This window comes from Onychomys torridus, chromosome 18 (genome assembly GCF_903995425.1).
Source record: "Onychomys torridus chromosome 18, mOncTor1.1, whole genome shotgun sequence".
NCBI lineage: Eukaryota > Metazoa > Chordata > Mammalia > Rodentia > Cricetidae > Onychomys > Onychomys torridus.
In genome coordinates, this window is record NC_050460.1 from 13,708,588 (window position 1) to 13,726,520 (window position 17,933).

Consider the following 17,933-nt stretch of genomic DNA (forward strand, 5'->3'; position numbering starts at 1 on the left):
TAAACAAAAATTCAACAGAACTTTCTAATGCCAGGTACTAGAGTTTTGTTAAATAGTCTATGGCTCTTAGAAGGAGTATTGTTAGCCTCACTGGCATAATTAAGTTTGATATACATATATATGTACACACACCCACACACATATATGTATATGTTTATATGTGTATGTGAGTGTATATGTGTATGCATGTATATGTACATATGCTTATATGTGTTATATATAATTTTAGAAAAATATAGAATGACATGATTCTTTAGAGTTTTTTCATACATTCTTACTGTTATTTGTCCCTCCTCCCTCCTTGTCCTTCTAAACTGGCCTGCTTCTCCCTCTTTTTTTCTCATTTCCTCTTGACTTAGATATTCAATAACTCAATATGCATTATTGAAAACATTTTGTGATAAACATTGGATATGATAAATTGTGAGTCATGTATAAGATAAATGTCTTAACTGTTCAACATTACCTTTGTGATATATACTTTTGTAACAATGCAAATGTCATAGTATGTTAGAGTCTGTTTGCGTATCCCAAGGGGATTATACGGAACAGCAGGAAGAAGAACTCTGGGAAAACTGTGTCCTCAACTGTTGTATGTGTTGGCCAACAGTGTTGACTCAAGGCCCTAAGTAAGTGATTTCCTTGGTTCAACAAGTGCCACCTTCCTAGGAGGTCTCATCATCCTGTGGAAGACTTGTCCCACACTGATATTTATTGTGACTTATTATAGTTTTTAAAATGTCTTTTCTCATCATAGATGAGAAAAATATCAAATGGCATGGTTTAGCCATTCAGGTATGTATTTTTAAATGAACATATGAGCGATGCTTACATGGTTTTATTAAACAGCCAGCTGATTGGAGCTTATCTATCCTGAAAGTAGCATTTGTTTTCTTCAGTGACCTTGATGTTCTTCCTGAGAGTTTTAAAACTAACACAAAAGAGAGTTTAAAGCTATAAAAGGTAATGTCAAGATTAACAAACAAGTTACAAAATGCACAAACCATGGATCTTTATTTTCTCTAAATAGTTAAAAGCAATCATCTATGAACTAAAAAATAAAGAAAAAGAAACTGTGGTTTTCTCTACATATTTGCAAACTGAAGAAAATGATAGAAGGTTATTTAATGGTCTAAGGTACTTTAACCAATCTTGTATGTTGAATCAGTTATCATTCACCAAGAGAAAGAACTTATTTCTTAGTTTGGTTAATGAGCATAATTTGATGGATTAAAAAACGTTAAATGTGAAAATTATTTCTTAATCATTTAGATGACATTTTTAACCCAATACATGAAATTGCTGTGACTAACTGTAACTTAATGATTTTTAATGAGTGAAATGAGAAATGTGGTGAAACTGTGGAAGAAAATACACTGAATATTTATATATTAAGAAAATGCTATTATTCTCAGGCTATTCATGCTAGATTGCCCTACTAGACACGTCTTAGCTGCTGAGTAACAGAACTGGGAAATAATTCCTGTCATATGATTATCTATTTTTTTAGTATAGCAGTTGTCTTTTCTTGTTATTATGTCTCGGCATACAAGACATTTATTGTAATGTCACAGAATCTTGGTTTAAATATATGTATTAAATGTATAATATTTTGAATAATGAAAAAAGCAACTTTAATTTGGAACAACTTCAAAGGCAATGTTGTAGTGTAGAAGAAGTTTAGAGAGCATGTACTAAAACAGACAAAAATATTGTGCTCTGAGAGGAGGGAGGACAGGGGAACCCATGGATGATGTGTAAAATTAAATTAATTATAAAATAAAAATATTTATAAAGAAGTACCACTATTACCCAGAGAAACGCTCTCTCAGAGGAAAGTGCTTGCCAAAGTGATAAATGATAAAAGGATTAAAATGAAAATGAACATATATAGATTTTCTATGATTAATGATTATTGATATATATTAATATGTAGTTTTTGAAGAAGAATCAGTATTATAAAGAAAAATAAAATGATAAGTTCAGATGTCTTATGGCATACAAAGGTTTCATGATGATGACTTGCAATAGATATTAAAATAACTAGGAAATACAAACTACAAGTTGAAAGTATGAAATCATAATGATAAAGACAAAATTGCTGACCACCTTGATTTTATCATTCCACATTGTACACTTGAACTGAGTTATCATACAGTATCCCATAGACCTGTAAATCTAGAAGATATTTTTAAGGAGTTGTCTAGAACATAAACCATTTTTATTGGAGTAAACTAGACCATCTAAATGCATATTGTTTTCTAGATTTTTGACATTCCATGTATAGATTCATTCCCTTCATTATAGCTTTTTGTTGAATTGATTCCTCAACAATCACATGTACTCAGTTACAAGTTTTATTATGACACTATTGCAAATACATATTGTGTAGACAAAGAAACAGTTTACCAATTTAACTTCCTAACCAAACAGTAAGCTGTAAGCTGTAGATTCTCTGGGGCCTACAATTACAAAACATGTGTTTTGAAAAATTAACATTGGCTATAATACATGTCAATGAAGAAAAGGTCACAAAAATAGTGAGAAATGAGGAAACAAAATTGACAAGCAACAACCAAATTGAAAAACTTATGTCATTTTGATGCTTGAATTTATGTGTGTTATTTCATGAACCACAGCAACCTTACATATCGTAGCATATTTAATGATCATAAAGCAATAAATTTAAGAAAATTCATAAAGCAGGAATCAATCGCCAGAAGATGTTTGCCTTTAAAGCCATTTTCATCCACTTCTTGTGGGAATTTCTCACTGTTACTCCCTATTAGTTAGTAAAGTCAACTTATTTTCTTGTAATTCACAGATGTATAGACTACTTTTATTCAGGTAAAAGAAAAAGAATCATTCAACATACAAAAGAAAGGCCTTGAAAATACCTGCTACTTGTGAATGGATGATAAGTACTCTATCATCTAATCACAAGTAAACTAAACAGTACTTCCCCACGTATACTTTAAAGTAAACATCATTATAAAAATCTCACCAATGTTCTTGAGAACTGAAAATTCAAGCTTATGACAATTTCCATAGCATTAAGCATCTTTCAGGGTGAGGATGGTGACTGTTCTGATCATGCTCTTAACATATACTTCCATAGAAAGCCAAAGGTAGAGACAGGATATCTGAAGGTAATGTGATTCAGGAATGTTACTTACTTACTTAGAGTTCATATTTCACTTGTATATCTATTTTTATTTATATATTTGGTTTGATGGGAAAGGATTTCTCTGTGTGTAACTCTGGCTGTCCTGGAACTTGCTCTGTAGACATGGCTGCCTTAGAAATCACACACAGAGGCTGCCTCTGCCTCCCCAGCACTTGAATTATAGGTATATGCCACACCACCCATCTCTCACTTGTATATTTAAAAACTACACATGAGGAGGTGATGAAAGACAGTTAAGCAACCTGTGAGCCTTTATTTTCTTATGGTCAATTCCACCCTGGAGCTTTAAAAATTGTCTTAAACAGTGTCTAATAGGTAAGCCTACTATTAAATACAATTAAAGCATGTGTTGAGAAAATTCTCTTCTCTAGTATGTCTTTTTCGTATAAATCAGTGAACTTAAAGATAAATAAGAAAATGAGAAGAGATTATTGAATTATGCATGACATATTACAATGTATATGACAGCACAATCCTCCAGAAATGCCTCTCAGTGCTATGTATGTACTACTTGTGATTGCTGAAGTTATTCTTGCCTATTTATCAAAAAAGTTTTCTTAACATCATTGTGTAGGAAACTTGTTTTTGTTTGTCTATTCTGCTTCATTTTTATGTTCAAAACAACCTTAGAAATCACAAAAGCTTGTGTGGATTCTCACACTCAAATGATAACAATTTGATATGTTGCTCAGTATTGTGTTCAACTTCATTCGACCAGAAAATAAAAGATAATACTAGGGACCTTAAAATACAGGAGGGCTCTGGTATTCTTTGCCAATATACTCTGCAAAGCATTGGCACATTGAATTTACAAAGGTAAAGAACTCAATTATTTTCTAAATCACTATGGTCCAACAATAATCAGAGATGTTTTAGATTTCTGTGTAGACATCTTGTATTCTCTAGAGATCATGAAAAGTATAATCTAACCCTTATTCTCAAAGGGATTATTTTTAATTATGCATATATTATATATTTGCTTCTGTGTGGAGGTATATGCACATGGATAAAGTGTTCAGGGAGACTAGAAGGTGTCAAGTCCCTGGAGCTGGAGTTACAAGCAGTAGTGAGACAAGTGACATGGGTGCAGTGAACTCATTGTTGTCTGTAAGAGCATAAGTTACTCTTAACCACTGAGTCACGTCTGCAGCCCCTGTGAAGAAAGAAACACAGCTCTGATAAGATGGAAATGAGCTGGTTAGGAGCATCTACTGACAAATATATAGATACTTTATACACTAGATGAGCACTCAAGACCTAGTAAAGTTCTCTAACAATTTGTTTCTGATAGCCATATGCGGAGTCATCATATGATGTAAAAATTTCAGTTAGATGACCAGCTATAAAATCTGCCATGACAGATCCCGTGTCATACCTTGTTGACCAAGATGTGCTTGCACAACCAGATTGTACCAAAGCAGGAAATAGGGAGAGTTCATACAGACAGTTCTGACTCTTGCTGTCACCTCCTTTCTTCTTCCAGCAGATCAGACACCTCATTCTGCTCGGACACCAGCAGTAAGTAGCACTGTTTTATTTTAAGATGAATCTCCTGAGGCCAGTGCATTTCTAACTCTTCAGTAGTAAAATGTTATAGTTGGTGATTGCATATCTGGACTGTTGTCAGTCCCTGCTGATAATTTTATTGAATACATTTTTTATTTAATCTCTAAGCGAAGCATACATGATTTAAGTTGCTTATTTTTAACCTGGAAATGCTTATTTACAGAGATGTGGGAATGGATTCTTTATTCTAAAATCAGAAATAATATCTGTGACTTTCTAAAGTAATTATACTAAAGGTACATTTATTAGAACTACTATTTAGGAGTGCATGAATTTTTCTGTGCACTAATGCAAATATAATTAGGTTATAGATGAGAAGGTAGACTTGCTAATGATTTTAAATGGTCCAACTCAACATTATGGTTCTGAAATTGAAATAAATGTGTTATTGGTGGTCATCAGAATATATAACTGGCACATAACTTGTAGGTTCTTTACATGTATAAATTGTGCATATATCCTAAATGACAAATCAGTATCCCTCATAGATATTTGCATTTAGGGAAGACAGGACATGATTCTGGAGAATCTTAAGCTATAATGATACTGCTTAATATCAATTAAAAGGGAATTATATGACTTTGGAGAAGATTATAATTCCAAAGGATGTTTATTCATACTTTCTTCATGTGTTTAAATGTAGTCAACATCTGAACCTGCCAATCCACCTAAACTTGTGATGTTGGATTGAAAGCAGTCAAAGTTACGATGTGTCAGTTCCAAGAGCTAGTTGATAATAGACTGCTATGTGGTAAATCTCAATATTTGTAGTGAGATAGCTCATTTAGCAAAGGCAGGGGTAAGCTGCATAAGTGCGTGTCAGAAATTTCAAGTATTGTAGATCAGGTACAACTCAGAATTCCAGTCCCACTGCTTAGCAAACTCAAGGAAGCAAGGATTTTTACTCCTGAGAAATGAGAAAAAAAAAGAGAGAGACTGCTTTTCAGGAATTGACAAAGCTGTTGTTCTTACAGGATATTTGTCAAGATTGTGTCCATAATGACTTCTAGCTGTTCTGTAATATTTATGTTCTGTGATGACTGCTTCGTAGCTCAAATAAACATGACAAAGCAACCTGAGTTATGATTGAATATGACACTGGAATTTAGAAAATATTACAGTAGATACACAGGAGAATGTGACTAGTTATCACATGATTCTTCCAGTAATGCACTCACCCCAGGCACCTCTACTGGAGTTTGATTGACATATTTCCATGTATACATAAGCTTCTAAATCACCACAGCCTCTGGCTCTTGGAACTGAAGGCTATGACGTCACAGAGCCAGTGCTTAGATTTCAATTGTGCTTCCAAAATTCTTATGACATTTCAGTATTAAATCTCTAACACTGATATTATTTGTGTTTAAAGTGGTATTTTGAATCACAGTATTTAACTACCAGGTTTTCATGAGTTTTAAACAAAAACCCAGAGAGTCACATGACAAGTGACACCAAACATAGGCTATGCTAATTTCTGTGTCTAAATTGGGACAAAGGGTGCTTTGGAAAGTTGCGTGAACATTACCTATTTATGCATTGCATCCGTCTATAAAGTACTTTATTAATTGTAGAGTAAGACAAACTTCTTTCCAGTTAGGAGAAATCATTAAAAGCAAGCTGTAGATGCTGGCAGTATGACTCAGTAGAGAATGCACTTGCTCTGCAAGCATGAGTGCCAGAGTTCAAATCACCAGAACCCATGTGAAAGCCAGGTGGGTGTGGCTGCATGCTCATAACTTCAGTGCAGGCAGAACGTAGAGACAGAGAATACCCAGAGCAAGCTGTGTAGACAGACTGACTGAAATGGTGAGTTTGGAGCTTCCTGACAGATCCTGTCTCAACTTATAAGGTAGGGAGCAATTGGGAACACCTAATGTCTTCCTCAAGTCTTCACATGCATGTATGTATGCATAACAAGACACAATGAAGTGTGTGTGTGTGTGTGTGTGTGTGTGTGTGTGTGTGTGTGTTTTACTTAATATCTTTAATAAAAGAATGTGTTCCAAGTTATTTAAATGGTTTCCCTGTTCTTGGACATGACATTAATTTATCATATATTTACCATTATATGTAAAATATGATGAAGGTCTAAGATTTTTAAGGTTCATTCTTGGTATTATGGACCAGAGTTTGAGAAAAAATATGTTAAAACACTGGACACATGAGCGAAGTTATGGATTGATGTGAAACTATGACAAGAGTTGTGTGTGGTGATGTACAGATACGTCTCAGCACTTGAGATTCTGAGGCAAAGGTGTAAGTTTGAAGCAAGACTGGGATACATAGTGAAATCTTGTCTCAAAAAGAAGAGAAAACCTTTTAATGAATGAATAACAAACAAACACCCTGTAACAGAGTAGGCAGTGGTTAAAATATCAAGCAAGAGTTAATCAAGTCATAGTAGAACCCTGTCATGGTAACAGCTGGATGCTTTTGCTACTCTTGAAAGGACAAAGGAAGAACTGCTAAACTTCTAGAATCTGAAGAGAGGACCTCCATGGATTAGAGTGTGACAGGAGAGAAGATGCTAATCACCCAGAGCACTTGTAAGTGCATGCTTTGGGGAGTTTCATTTAGGCACTTTGGCTTATTCCTTACAGCACCCACTTGCCAGCAGGCTTCTTGAATTGATTTTATTCGCATTTTGATGATACAAATAGTATGTCCTCCTTGTTAAATTGCTAGTAAATCCTGGAAATTGATCTCCTTTCTTCCCTCATAACTCTGTGTTACTCAGAATTTCTTGTACTAAACATTTAAATGCAGATATTTTTTCTCTCCTTTGTTTTCTAGACATGATATTATTCCCACTGTTGTTGTTTCTTGCTGCTGTGTTACCCCCATCCGTTCTTCGAGAATACTATGAGGTATGGGTAAGGTTTAGTATCTTATCAGAAAAACTTAGGTAACCATAAAGGCTAGGGAGCTATCAGATCACTCTTCAAAACTCTGGAAGGCCAGAGTGTGGAGTAAGTCAATTTGATCCTTAGCAATACGTGTGTGTGCGCACACATGCACGCACACACACACACACACACACACACACACACACACACACACACACACCAGCGTGGTTAAGTACACCTACCACGCAAACAATACATGAGCCAAATATTTATTATTTATAATATGTTCTTATGCTTAGACAATCCTAGATGAGGCTAATTCACCTTCTTTAATGATGGAATGTGTAGTACCAGAAAAATACTCTCTCCTTAGTTAGAAAGCTACTAAAAATTAGAAGCATTGGGGATTGCTGTAGACTTCATTCTCATCTTTGGCCTCTGCATTGAAGACTACTAGAATTCCTCAAGAGGAAGAAGTGCCAAAAACTGGTAAACCTGTTTTGGAATATAAGTTATATGTCTTTTGTTACCATAATCATGTTATTAATCTGGAGACTATTATCAATGCGTTCTTTCAAGTTGTGTGTATCCCCAGTTCCTTTCCTAAAATGATTGTATTATATGGCACTTTTGAACTAGTCTCCTTCCCTTCATGCTTTACCCTCTCTTCTCTCTTTGGTCTATTGATACTTCTTTATAACTTTTCAAGTTCCAAATAGCAGAGAGATTCAAGCCAAGTTTTATGAATGAAGGTTTCTTTGAGAGTTACCATGGAGAACTGATTCATCTCTCAGTGTTATTTAATGTTGTTATTCTTGGTTTTACTTTGTGGTGTTGTAATTATTAGGGCATATTTCTATCCAAAATAAACCATTTAACATTTTATTCTCACATTCCAGTGTTTCTAGTATGTTTTTCTTTAAATCTCTACAACTTCCTGTTAAGAAAATATAAGCACATTCTTGTCTCATGGAATTTTTAGCTACCATGGAAGGTAGGATAACAAGCAGAAAATGATAATGCCTTTCTCAGAGGCCATATATTTTGTCTTTAGAAATAAAACATCTTAGGTAGAGTTTTCAGGTGAAAATGAAACATCTGGGGGTGAGATGGCTTGTGAATAAGAGCATTTACTGCTCTTGAAGAGGACCATTTGGTTTCCAGCATCCATCTCAGGTGGCTTACATCCACATGTAACACACAATCCAGGGAATCTGATGTTCTCTTAAGGCTTCTACCAGCACTGCACTCATTACAAAAAACCCATATTGAACTCAAACATATACACTTAATTTAAAAAACGTTTCAGAAAATGATGCCATTCCCTTAATAAATAAATATCTGGGGATATTGTTACTTTACATTAAAGTAAAATGTGAGGACTTTCAAGCAATGACTTTAACATGTACATCCTTTCTGCCTTAGAAATCACTAGCTGTGAGAGATCTCTGCACAAGGCTTTCATAGTGCCTTCAAACATAAAATATTAAGGAGAGATGGACAAGTTGCAGTCACTGGCAATGCAGTGTGATTAGATCCATGGGTGCAATATCTGCAGAGACTTGAGGGAAGTAAGACTGTAAGAAGGAGAAACAACTGAGTCGAGCACTGAGATAAAATGTATGTGAGGGTCAGTCCATCAATAGTTATGCTGTAACATCTTGACTACACTATAAGACAGCGCATTTTCGGGTATTTTGTATCAGCAAGTAGCTCTTATGTCTCTGCCAATTCACATAATATCACTACATCCACCTAACCCACACATTTGCAAAAATGTAAAATTAAATATCAGCATCTGAGTTAACTTAGCAGGCTTATTGTAGTCCAGTGAAATGTAAAATTAATAATGCTCAACTATTTTCAAGAACCCATTGTCTCCAAATTGACTTGGATGTTCTATTAGATAAAACTGTCTTTGGAGTGATCACAAAACCCTGTTCCATATAAAACTCTCTAATGCACACATGTATTGGCTAAGAGCCTACACATTATCACACAAGCTTTCAAACTCCTGGTCAGATGGCTATTGCCTCTTAAGGTCTATAATAAATTATGTCTTCATCCTTAGCACTTCCTTGCTACAGCCTAACTGAGTGTGAATGACTTAAGCTTCTCTACTTTGCATGGCTATTATTATAGATCTCACTTAAATCAAAATTGACATTAGTAGCTTCAGAAGAGTTTTTTACTTTGACATGCCATAAATTCATTCAGTTCTTAAAATTTATATTTAAAATGTTTTTAATGCTAAGGCATAGAATTTCATAAATTTATTATCAAGGATTAATGACTGTCATTGGCCTCCTGAGTACTTTAAAATATATTTATTTCACCTTAAAAAATGTATTCACTTTTTAATGCAACCTAAACACACACTAACATGACTTTAATTTTATTTCCATTCAGAATATGGAAATCGAGCATTTGAAAACCACTAGAGAGTCAGTCCAAGAAGAGATTGTAAAGAAGCACAACCAACTGAGAAGAATGGTTTATCCACCTGGTAGTGACTTACTAAAGATGGTGAGGGCTCACAATAGGACAGTGCATTTGGAGAGCTGTGTTTGGAGCCTAAGGAGAGCATCTTTTTTTTTAAAAAAAAGTATTCATTATTTTGTTTATGTGCATGTGCGTGGCTGTGTGTCCATATGCTATCACATGCAAAGAAATCTGAGTTGGTTTTCTACTTCTGTGTGTTTAGTTATGCAATGATCAGAGTAGAATTCATTAAATATCTTTTATAACAGTGATTCATTGGTATTATGGAGCTATATCAATTATAGTAGCTGAACTACAATCAGATCTTTTATCTTTGGTCTTCAGTGAAAAACCTCTATGTTATTTTGGCTCACTCTTCTCTCTCCTAATCTAGGTTCAGAATATTTCTCCTTTAAGGTCCAGTGACCTTTCATCTAAATAGTCTACTCTCTTAAATTCATTTAATGAAGGAAAAAATGAAGCTAGGATTTCTGAGGCAAATTCTTACAGCTGTAAAAATAGTCTTAGTACTTCAACATGGCTAGTGGTACTCACTCTACAGCAATTACTCAGTCTTTAATGAATCCTGTGGTGATTTCACTAAATCATTAGACCATTAAAGGTTGTGGTACTTTTTGTGGCCTTGGGAAGACATACTATTATACTTATTTGGTACAGAAAAGGCCATAGATAAGAGGGTGTAACTTTTGACATAATTTATGAAACTACTAAGAAGATCAAGGTTGGCGTAGGGGAGGACTATAGTAGGCATGTTAAGTGGAAGGAAATAGAACATGTGTGACTTCAAGTAGAAACTGTGGATGAGAGGGCATGCATAGGAGGATGGGCAGGATCAGGAAGATGGGGGAGGGAAATATACAAAATTAAACTTATTTATAAATGCCACTATGAATGCTGATAATATATATGCTAACATAAAAAATTAGATATATACTATATTATATATTGATTACGATGAAAATCAGAAGGCACCTACAGATATTTCGCAATGATATCAGCCTGTCTGCAAAGATCATGTGACTCTGAGGTTTGAGTTATTCTATGGCTATCTTCTTTTTTTTTCTCTTTAGCAATGGAGCAATGATGCCCGAGTGAATGCACAGAGATGGGCAAACCAGTGCACTTACGAAGACAGTCCTGAAGATTCCAGGACCACCAGTATGTAAACTAAAAGTCACTTACAAATGAATGGAGAGTCACATAGGAAAGCCCATTTTCCCATATCGTGCAAACAAAACATTGTAAATAAACACATATTCTGATGCTGCCTTTTATAAAGTTAAATATCTCTGGGGCAGAGATGGCTCTGAAAGGCTCTACTTTGTGCTTATTGGATGGTGTATGTTTTACACAAACTGTCTTTCCTGATGTCAGCTTTTTGCCTTGAAGACAGTTTATAATCAAAGCAAGTTATGGATCGACTCTTTATCTGCTTTTAAGATTAGAAACTGATGTCTGGATGAAAATCATTACTAATTAAGGCCTTATAAAGGAAATTTGAAATATCTTTTCTATTTTGTCCTATTATGGTTTTATTTATGTGTATGTGTGTCTCTGTGTATTTATGCATGTGTGCATGTATGTAAGAATGCTTCTAGAGGGCAGAAGAAGGCACTAGACCCTCTATAGCTTACAGGTTACAGGTGGTTGTTACAGTGTTGTCACAGGTGGTGTTAAGCTACACTGCATGGATGTTAGGAGTTGGATTCAAGTCTGCTGAAATAGCAAGGTATACTCATACATGCTCAGCCAGTTATGTAGCACTCTGAAATTAGAATTTCTGTCCTTAACCCAGTATCATGATGATGTGGTTTGTTGTGTTTCCTAGCTATATTTTTAATTACAAAATACATATTTAATTTGATCAACTAATTCTTCATTTTTCTCAAGAAACATCAAATATCTTGGCATTTACATTTATTATTTCCGTTACTATTTTTGGTAGGGAGGAGAAAAGTCTCACTGTATAGCCCACAATATTTTCAAATTTCTGATCTCCAACCTCAACTTCATAAGTACTGGGATTTTGTGTGTATGCCACCATTGTGTATGTACCCAGCTCATTTTTCTTTAAATTTTTTATTATTATGTGTTTTAATTTTATACGTCAGCCATGGGTTCCCCTGTCCTTCCCCCTCCCGTCCTCACCCCCACCTTCTCCCTAGCCCCTCTCCTCCATTCCCATGTCCTCCAGGACCAAAACATCCCTGGGGATTCATTTAAATCTGGTGGATTCAGTACAGGTAGGTCCTGTCCCCTCCTTCCCGGCTGAGCATGTGTCCCTGTGTAAACCCAAGGTTCCAAACAGCCAGCTCATGCACTAAGGACAGGTCCTGGACCCACAGCCTGGGTGCCTCCCAAACAGATTAAGCTATTCAATTGTCTCACTTATCCAGAGGGCCTGATCTAGCTGGGTGCTCCAAAGCCGTTGGTTCATAATTCATGTGCTTCCATTCGTTTGGCTATTTGTCCCTGTGCTTTTTCCAAACTTGGATTCAACAATTCACGCTCTTGCAGTCCTTCCTCTTTCTCGACAGTTGGACACCTGGAGCTCCACCTGGGGCCTGGCTGAGGATCTCTGCATCCACTTCCATCAGTTATTGGATGAGAGTTCCAAGATGACTTTTAGGGTGTTTAGTCATCTGATCACCAGACTAGGTCACATCAGGCTTTCTCTCAAACATTGCCAGCAGTCTACAGAGGAAATATCATTGTGGATTTCTGGGGACCTCTTCCATCATTTTGCGTGAGATAAACTTATGAATGCCATAAAAGATATATTATGTTAAATTAGAAATAAACTATGTAACAATATTTACATAAGGAAGTATAAAAATGATAACAAAATTAATAAATGGACCATGAGATAAAATATTTCTTAAAACATTAAAAATGATCACCTTTGGCCCAATTTAAACCTACTAAATTAATAATCTCTTTTAAAGGTTTTAATTATTTGACATTTATATTTTAATAACATAATGAATAAAAGTTAATTTAAAAGGCTACAATATTCAGTAAAGTTTAAAGTAATTTTTTATTTTCAGAGCTTGATAAAAATACTAAGTTATTTTTGGGGGCTAAAAGATACTTTTTTCCCATTCTCTGAAGAAAATGTGGCCCATGAAGTTTTAATTTTCTAGATAAGACATGACTGTAACATGAATTGCTAAATGGTCTTATTAATAAAACCCTGGAGCCAGGTATTGGGGTACAAGCTGAAAGATCAGAGAGCAAGCCAGCCATGTCTTACCTCTCAGAAATCCTCAGCCAAAGAGCGAGCTACTTCCTGTACACTAATACCTGTACACCTTTCTGAGCCCTGCCATCTTCCTTCTCTCCCCTCAGCTATATCACTTCCTCTTCCCACACAGCTCTATCACTTCCTGTCTGTCTGTATAGAACTCCAGACTTCTATGGTTAACTAATGACGGCATTAAAGGCATGTGCCACCACACCTGGCTCTGTTCCCAGTGTGGTCTTGAATTCACAGAGATCTGGATGAATCTCTGCCTCCCGAATGCTAGGATTAAAGGCATGTGCTTCCACTGCCTGGCCTCTATGTTTAACACAGTGCCTAGCTTGTTCCTATTATCTTCAGGATAGCTGTATTTATTAGAACACAAATAAAATATCCCCACACATGACCTATAAACTTTAAATTATATAATCCCTTCTGTTTTGTTTGCTTTGTACTTGTATTTTTAAAGAATGAGAGTAAAAAAGGCTCACTCAGAATAAAATCCTAATATGTAAAATTGTTATAAAAAATCTATAGCTACTTAGGAGAGAAATAAAAAGAGTTAATCTTGGTCTTCTTTAAGACTACAAATCCATATTTGGTACACATGAGGCACAGGCATGCACACAACACATACACATGTACACACATGTGTGAAGGATTTAATGTGTGGAAGAATGAGTTTGAGGAGAACTGAAGAAAAGACTTCTCTATCTACTTAGTGCTCGTGGTGTTTAGCTCACACATATTGAATACCTATGGCTACTGTTCAGCTAAGGGTTCATCATGTATGAATCATGTTTCTTATGCAATATTCAAAAGGAACTGTGAGCAATGTCTTTAAAAAGCAGGTATTCTGCGTGTGTGCGTGCGTGTGTGTGTGTGTGTGTGTGTGTGTGTGTGTGTGTGTGGTGTATGTGTGTTTATTCCTCTTTTTTCATTATTGCTGTCTTTTTGAGTGGTCTGTCTTTTTCCTTAGACATAAAATGTGGTGAGAATATCTTCGTTTCAGAGTACCCAGTATCATGGTCTTGTGCAATTCAAAGCTGGTATGATGAATCCATAGATTTAAGGTTTGGTTCAAACCCATTTCCAGCTGGTTATACTCAGGTAAATAAAAGTATTCTCTCTGTAAGTGCTAGGCAAGGAAATAATTTTAATTACTTGACTGATTTCAATAAAGAATTTCAGTGCAGAGAGTTTTTTATTTTCTTTTTGAGACAATATCTCACTATGTAGCTCAGAATGGCTTTGAACTTGCTGTCATTGTATCACATTCTCCCAATTTCAGGGAGTATAGAGAGAATGCATACCAACTTTACACCTTGGGGAAGATCTTGAGTGGTTAGTTGTACATTGGTCTTGACACTCATTGGCTATTTGAGCTGCCATCATTCAATGGCTTATCTAATCTTTGTAAAGAACATAATTTTATTTGCTAACCATAATTTCTTGACTCAAGTCCACAAAATGGGTAATGGCCTATATTCTAAGGCACCTTCACAGACTCTAACAGGGCTTTACATAATTTCTGTATGACTCCTGAGTGAAAAGGGAAAAGGTATCTCCTAGACTTTTATTACAAGAAACACTGACCGTTAGCTTCTTGCTCGATTTAAAGGCCTGGGCCTTGGGTCCTTTCATATCAAATACAATGACACTTTTAGCAAGAATCATACAATTGTGGCTCCATCCTGTCCACTGTCAAAGATGGCCTTCTAAACCTAGGGAGAAGGTGATGTGGGGATCCTACTTGGCTGGGTAGAGAAAAGATCCAGTTGTGGTACAGGCATGGGGCAACTCCAAATCCCTGGCCTGATCAGACTCTTCAGTCTTAGGGACTTGAGCTGAAACACAGTTTCATTAGGGAACCAGGATATCCAAGGCCAGAGCTCCACACAAAAGAACCTACCAAGTACAAGTTCTAGGAAATATGCTGATTGTCAGACTTCCATCAGGATGAACCAGCAAGGCTTGCAAGCCATTCATGATCCCTGCCCACACAGAAAAGAAGTTACTCATGATCACAGCTTAGAGTATCAAAATAAACAGTCTTTTCTGTGATACTGGGAGGAAGTTCTGGTTCATCTTCCAAGGCCAGGGCTCTATGGACATAGGACACTTGATTTTGCAAAATCACTTCAGAGTAGTCACTAGCAACATCTTGGTCAGTTTGATGTCCTACCAGGAATTGATCTGATATCCAGGTTCCCCTCTAGCTGTTTATGGTCACATGTGAGTGGGGTTGGAAGCAATGTTAGTGAAGATATACATCACACCAGCTTCCTCCTGGTGTCCATAGATTCTTTGATGCCTTTCATTTTGACATGAAATTCCTTGGCCTCCATCAAGCTTTCTGCATCCTCATCATCTTGGAACCTGTCAAAGACAACAACGAAAAAGAAAGCTTCTCTGAGATAGGGCTGATGCCACTGTCAGGCACTATTAAAAAAAAAAAAAAAAAAAAAAAAACCACTCACTGTTTCCCAAAAATTTTGCCAGACTAGCTGACCAACAGCAGCCCCTTAGGGATGTTCTAACATCTGTAGTTTGATTCAATCACTTAAATATATTTATAAGGTACATAGAAACAAAGTATACCAGTGGTATTTTTAATTTTGTATTTGTTTTTCTCCATTATATTCCTCTCTGACCTGTGCCTTGTCTTCATCTCTGGGTTTATAGGTTGTTTGGAATTCATCTTTCCAAGTTGCATGTGGAGTTGCTGAGTGTCCTGGCCAATCATTTAAATTCATGTATGTTTGTCACTATTGTCCTTCGTAAGTATCACTTCAAAGTTCATTTTCAATATTTCAAATGCAGTTTAACTTTTTAAAATTATCATAGTATAAAAACAAATTAAAGATATATTTTACATGGAAAGGGAAATAAAAACTTATAAATATTTCCTAGAGTTGAAACTTATTTAATTAAATCTTTGAAATGTCCATCTCATCAGTTCCGAATCACCCTATGAAGCATTTTCCTTATCTTTAAAAATGGTTTCTCTTCCTTCCTCCATTGCTGTTTTCTGGACTAATAGTGACCTCATGAGGACCCAAGCATAAGGACTGTGAGATCCATGTTGTCAGTTCATGCTATGTTCATAGACTAAGAAGCAAACTTTTAATAGTAGACCAGGAGTGAACATGAATGAGTGACACAGGTTAGTGATTGTGGGTCTTCTAATTAGTTGATCATACCCCTGATAGTTTGTTGTACCTGTTTTATTTTAAATGAATTGTTGAGGCCCAGTAGTGTTTCACACCTTTAATCCTAGGATTTGGGAGGCAGAGGTAGGCAATCATTTTGAGTTTGAGGCCAGGCAGGGCAACACAGAGAACATTGTCTTAAAATACCAAAAAAAATTGTTTTAGTTTTTGCAAATTTCATATAGGATTACTGTATTTCCATCATTTCCACACTTTCCTCTACTCAAAATCTTCCTACCCCACACTTACACTTCCTCACAAATTCATGAACTCAGCCTTTTTATTGTACACTCACAAAGCCTAACATGGACAAACATAATTAAAATATTTTTAAAGATAAACAAAGGTAACATTCAATTTATGAATGCATATTCATTTTTTCTGTGGAAAATTTTTTAAGAGCTCAAACACAGCCTGGAAGGGAAGTGAATTTCTGGCTTTAAAATGAAGATATAGTGAATGAGTTTTTCAGAAATTTTTAGTAAATTCTAAGGAAAAGTGGTAAGATTTTAGAGATCTTAACTATTTGAAATATATTAAGGACCTCTCAAAGAGCCTTAGAAATTTAAAACTTAGTAAACTCTTACAGGTATAAGGTAGCAACATAGGCCTGTAAGATGACTCAGTGGTGTAGAATTTTTGCTCTTCTTTCAGAGGATCCAAGTTTGATACCCAACAACCATGTCAAGTAGGTCATAACTATTTTTAACTTTAGGACTAAGGACCTTTTCTGGCCTTTGTGGATGTGTGGGTGTTCACATGCATAAATAAAGCAACAAAAATTAAGCTTGGAAAAATGCCAAGCAGGCTAGTCATTGCTATGATTTTGCAGAAAGATAAACCTAATGGTTGTTTTCTCCCTTGGCAGTTTACATAGCATCTTCTAATACTATGAGAGCTAATCTGTATGAAGGAGATTTTCAGCTCAATTCCAGCTCATTTCCTCTAACTCCTGTGTCTGAAGTTTGTGATGTTTTTAACAATAGGCTCTTATCTCTGAGTTCAGGTAGGCAACCAAGGGTGATAACAAAAGGCTGTATTGCCCTGAAAAGGAGCTATGGGTAATCTATGGGTGTTGAGAAGGGATCAGTTCTCTTCTGGGAGGAGACTCCTGATAAGTTATCAAGTCCCAGGTTGTCAACTCTAAACACCTGTGGAGAACAAAGTCATCAAAGCCCCTGGAACTGGTGTTATAGACAGTTGCAAACCACCTGAAGTGGATGCTGGGAACCAAACCCAAGTCTTCTAAAAGAGTAATATGTCCTCTTAAGTGCTGAGACATCTCTTCAGCTCTATTATTCTTTTGATACAAGAAACTTATACAAGATGCTGAGGGTCTTCAAATCAAGTCTTTTAAATGATTCATTTCTTATCTC

At 35.8% G+C, this 17,933-nt stretch overlaps 1 protein-coding gene across 1 annotated transcript; it reads left to right on the forward strand.

The window, feature by feature from the left end:
• The first annotated feature begins 7,551 nt into the window (after positions 1-7,551).
• Positions 7,552-16,322, forward strand: LOC118569849 (cysteine-rich secretory protein 1-like). Its single transcript, XM_036168105.1, has 5 exons — positions 7,552-7,623; positions 10,012-10,128; positions 11,175-11,262; positions 14,325-14,455; positions 16,305-16,322. The coding sequence occupies exons 1-5, from the start codon at positions 7,552-7,554 to the stop codon at positions 16,320-16,322; spliced, it is 426 nt and encodes a 141-aa protein (XP_036023998.1).
• The last annotated feature ends 1,611 nt before the right edge of the window (positions 16,323-17,933 follow it).